Source organism: Acanthisitta chloris, unplaced genomic scaffold, assembly GCF_000695815.1.
Source record: "Acanthisitta chloris isolate BGI_N310 unplaced genomic scaffold, ASM69581v1 scaffold18414, whole genome shotgun sequence".
Lineage (NCBI taxonomy): Eukaryota > Metazoa > Chordata > Aves > Passeriformes > Acanthisittidae > Acanthisitta > Acanthisitta chloris.
Genome location: NW_008667821.1, coordinates 37,651 through 42,924, shown reverse-complemented (window position 1 = coordinate 42,924; position 5,274 = coordinate 37,651). Strand labels below are relative to the sequence as shown.

Below are 5,274 nucleotides of genomic sequence, written 5' to 3'. Positions count from 1 at the left end.
CCTGTGATGTCTTCGAAAGGAACCAGCCCGAAGAGGTCCTCCCTGCTCCCAGGGGACTTGGGGAGGAGGGCTGGCTGGAACGGGGTGCAGCCAAAGATATCAACACTCCGTGGAGATGTGGGGGAGAGCAGGGGCTCCGTGCCCGACACTTGCCCGTCTGGCTGGGGCACCTTTCTGCTGAAGGGAGCTTTCGTGAAAACATCGAAGTCATCCTGCTCTTGCATCAGGCTGGGAAAAGCTGTCTGAGGAGAAACATCTTTGTGCATCTTCTCTCTTGCCTGGGGCTGCAGAGTGAAAAAGGGCACAGCCCCAAACACGTCAAATTCTTGGCCAGGGTTTGCCTCGGTTCCAGTGCTTGGCACCTCAGTCGAGGACGTGTGCATCAGACTGGGCTCTTTGATGTCACCTCTGCCCACACCATCTCTGAACCTGCTGCTCAGGAGCCCTTCCACAGGTTTTGGCTTGGTACGGTCAGAATCGGAGTCAGAGCTTTGCTTCTCTTCCTCCTCTTCCTCCACCTCTTCCTCAGAGTCCATGAGGAGAGGTCGGTGGCCTAAATTCTCCGGTTCTGTATCATTGTCATCATTGAAGTCTCCGTTCTCTCCTTGCAAGACTTCTTCATCCTCCTGTTCTTCTTCTTCCTCGCTGCTCTTGGGAGAAGGAGGATCAGATTCAAAATCACTCTCTGACTCCTCACCACCTTTTGTCGCGTGTCCCTCCGCACTCTTCCTCCCTGGCCGGGGATCTCTAAATGCATGGCTCAGTTTTCCCGCCTTGCTTGGGGTCCCTAAGTTATTTCCTTGACAGCTGGCTGAGTTATCCACTTGCCCTCCAGGGGAACCTGCAGGTCCAAAGAAAAAAGCAAAACAAAACTTGAAACACACAAAGGCAACAGCTACTCCATGCGCACGCAGCCCCGGGAGCTGACGTAACCAAGTCTCCTGCACTTACTGGGGGCACTGAGCTAAGATCACACCGAGTATTTCAAACAGCGCTCACAAGATCGTTAGTCAGAGCTGCTAGCTGTACTCCTGGGGCACAAGGTGTCTGGGAATACAGCGCCAGGATCTGGGGGGCAGGAAGGAAGTACCACGGGGCCCCGGGGATCTCTAGAACCAGCTTTACAAACACCACGCGGCCTCCCCTCCCCGGGGAAACAGGAGCTCGTGCGATTGAAAGGCTTCAGATTTCTATTTCTTATGTTTCAAGCAGACTCTCTATTTTTGGATGTGCTTCTGCTTTCACAGTCTGCTCTGACAAACTTCCTGCTCTAGTCGTGAGCACAGCCCCTTCTAACCTCTAGTGCAGCGACCGAGGCACGGAAAGCTCTGCTGCCCCTGAGGTCTGAGCAGTGCTTTCTGCTCTGTGTCTAAACAGGATCCGCTGGCTCGGCTTCCCTATAGCAAGGAGAATGATCTTTATTTCTCTCTGACACCACCTTCCCTGCTATTCGCTGACAACTAGAGCTAAAAGCACAATTTGCTGATGACTCTTGCAGGGTGGTTGCCCTGGGAGTGCTGAGAGCAGTCAAACTTTGCAGCAGTAAGGAAGGAGATGGCAGGAGCAGGCAGAGCAGGAGAAGCTGCACAGTGCCACCGGCACAGCTCTCGCCACTCAGGCAAACCAAGTCTCCCTGTGTCAGAGCCCTGCACTGCGCAGAGATGTTGTCAGGAGCCTAACTGCTGGATTCCTGTTGGCAGGGAAGGAGTAGGAGGAAAACCAAATCCCTCAGTCTCAGCTGGGGAAAGCACATTTGCTCTTGAGATGTCCTTTTCTCCCAGACGCAGATCACCCCAGCCAAGCCGCTTTAAGCTGCATCATTGAACACACAATGCTAACCACAGCACCGAGAATTCCCCTCTTGGCAGGCCTAGGGCCACTGCCAAAACCGTGTGAGCAGTCCTGCCCAGGGAGGGTGTGCCACAGCCAGCCCAGCACCGGGACAAGCTCCCCACACCTGCAGCGTGACACGGGGCAGACAGACGAGCCCTACCCGCAGCACTGCACTGCAGACCCTCTCCCCAACCAAAACCACACCTGCCATTTAAGCCTTTGCTACACAAGTGCTGACATTTAGCCAGCTCCTGTGTACACAGGACTCACAGAGCTGGGAGTGAGACACCAGCTGTTTCTCCAAAATCCGTGTTCCAGACCATAACTCTTGTTTTTGCAATACACAAAATAATTTCTCAGGTAATTCCCTCCTTCACAAAGCAAGGCCAAGTCAGATTTTCATCTTTCTATGCTTCTGTTCAGACCAGCACATTTAGTTTTATGAGAGCAGTTTCTTCCTCTGTTAAAGGGAATTACCAGCTGATTTCTTCATCCACCAGGCACTTCCCTCTTTGCAATTACACTTCAAATAACAATCACAATTCGGCAGTAATACATTTCATGTATGGATTTAAACCCAAGATGAGCAGAATGACTAAAAACATCAGGTGATTAGGGCTTTGAGCTGTTTCTGCTTTGCTTATGGTGTCAGATTGCTTCTTATCCACTGTAATTTTAAATGCTACATATTTGCTTTACCCACTAAATTAGAATCTGGATTATTCTGCTGCTTACTTTAGATTTCCCCAAGGTACAGCCTTCACACTGCACTACATGACCCCCCCAGCCTCCAAATCCTGCTGCTTTCGATATTTACTGAGACACTAATGTTAGCATAAATGCAAATAGATTTCAAAGGAGAAAAGAGGGAGTATTTCTAGGTTAGATGTTAACACCACCTACACAACAAAACCCCCAAACCTGCTCTGGAGGTCAATATCCACGTGACTTCACACCCCTAAGGAGTGATTATACCTTTGCACACAATCTCAATATGCAGAGAACAATTTAGAAAGTGATTTATTTTTTTAAAGCAAGAACTGAACTTTTCTTCTAAGCAAGAACATGTCTCTAACCCACCTGACTTCCCGAAAGGTGTAAACGGCATTTGTCAGGTGCTGCCCCCGTCACACTCCCTGGAAAACAAACTGCCAAGGGCACTGAGAAGACAAAACACCCCAAGCTCTACCACCGGCCGCTGCCTCGCTGGACGAGCCATCCAGGGCACCCAAGGTGTAGCTCCTGGGAGCAGAGACCTCCAGGCAGAACACACAGCAAACAAGACTCGCCAACACACGGCAAAGCACTTGGAGCAGTTTCCCACACCAGCCGACTCTCCAGACCCACCCAGACCTGCTGCTCTTGCTGACAACACACAGCCAACAATCTGCAGACCCAGACAATCAGCATCTAAGGAACCTCTTTTAGCACCCCAGCACCTTCCTCGCTGACAGGCAGAGACATGGGAAGTGCCTGAGTGGCTCACAGGAGTACTGAGAATTGGATGCACTGCTTCATCTTTACCATGTGTTCCCCACAGCAACCTCGTTGCTGCTGAGGCCTCTTCTCCTCCTAAGGGCAGTGGGATACAACATGCATGCTGGATACAACAGCCAGCAGCCTTTCTGCTGGCAGGAGCGAGGCAGCCTGCAGGAAAAGGAGCCTGAAGGTGTGGATTGGTGTCCGTTCCTGCACACGAGAAAACTTTGTCTGCAGTATCTCCACAGATACCTCAAAGATATTGCAGCAATATTTATTTTTCCAGCTGCAGCATCCTCACAGCACTAGTCCATAGCTGCCTCTCAGCTCACCAGTGGTTTCTGAACAGGATTTCTGAATTCCTGGCTTCTAAGCTGAGCTTCCTCCTTAACCACCATCTACCTCCTTGCGAGTTATGGATGGGGCTAGTTTATCAGAGCAGGAAACGAATGTCACTGTCTTGTGTATAGGCTGGGGATTATCCAAAGGACAGTGTATTTGCAGTGGTTAGAAACCCACAGCCTACAGTAACAGCTCAGCATTAGGAAGGTTTCAGAACCAGCAAGTATGACCCCACAAGGGCTGCAGGAAAGCAAGTGGCACATGTCAGGGAACACTGGGCAGCAGCCACTGCTGCTACATGGGTTAGCAGGACACACTTTTCTGTCGAGGAATACTTCCAGAGTGGGGACCTTACTGCTCCCACATTGGTGTCTGTCAGCAGAGAGTGAGGCTCTTGCTTTATTCTTTGGTGGTGTGTGTGTGTAGGCACTGGAAACAAATGGAGCCATCTGCTCCAAGCAGATACCAGTCTGAAACACTTTCTAGTCCTACCTACAGCCAACCCTAGCGAGGGAATCATCTCTGCAGACACCTTCTCAGGTGCAGTGGCTTTTGGTTAGCTCCAGGAACAGCGAGAAAACGGCATCAGACCGGTGTCAAAACCAAACCATCGGTTTTAGAACTGTAACAGGAAGAGTTTGGTTTTCCGCACTACGGTTGTCTCTGTTTCACTGCTAACGAAGTGAGCAAATGAAATAAAGAGGGCACTACACCCAGCAACAATGCCCCACGAGGGACAATTAAACGCTCTGGCCAAACAGCTTTCCAGACTGCAGCGTTCTGTCACGTTGATTTCATGCAATCGTCTCAGGCTCCACTGCTGCAGAGACTGTTCAGATGCACGTTGACACAGAAATGCTGCACACTGGTGAGTAACATCTGTTTGTAATGTGCTGTTCAGATTACCACACTTCTAATCAGGTTTGCAGCTTGTAGGAAACAATTGTTCCTCACTCCAATGCGAGCCAGGTGGAACATCTTTAATCATATAAGAAGATCCCAATCTTCAAGGAAATTTTCTGTTCCGATGTTCTTTTTCGAGACACAGGATTATCAGAGGATGAATTCCCTCTAACAACGGCAGTAATTACATGCCTTCTGCTGGCCCCTCAGTCCGGGTACGGCGGGGGTGGCCCCGGAGCGGCCGTAAGAGCTTTAAGCCTCCTTGGAATTGGGAACATACTGCCACCATCATTTCAGAGCAATTTGCCACATGTCAGCCCCAGGATTACCAGCGTGCTGCAAGGAAATCCGCACCGCTTCTCTGGCAACAGCCAGGGCAGCAGCTGCTGGGCCCTGTAATGGAGTTACACGCTGACCGCCGTTGTTTTGCAGCACAAAAAAGGCAGGACACCACACTTGTGCCTGGCAGCTAGTGCTGACAGTCTTCAAACGATTAGTCTAAAGGCTGAAGTGTTAGAAAAAAATTGACCCGTGTCCATGACTGCTCCAGGATTTGAAAAAAAAGTAAAAAAAAAATAAATCACTGCATCATTTTTGACAGAAAAAGCAGAACCACCCTGGCACGGCCCACACGTAACATTTATACTTGTGATGGGTGAATAATTTTGAGTTACTTGGGAAGTGTTACCTAGAACAGCTGAAGTCTGAAGACTGTCT

At 50.1% G+C, this 5,274-nt stretch overlaps 1 protein-coding gene across 1 annotated transcript in view; it reads right to left on the bottom strand.

Moving 5' to 3' along the window:
• The window catches only part of BMP2K (BMP2 inducible kinase), a 26,129-nt gene that overhangs the window by 531 nt on the left and 20,324 nt on the right, over positions 1–5,274 (bottom strand). Inside the window, exon 15 of the mRNA XM_009072684.1 lies at positions 2–841. Within this exon, the coding sequence (XP_009070932.1) occupies positions 2–841 (840 nt within the window). The remainder of the gene's footprint in view (position 1; positions 842–5,274) is intronic.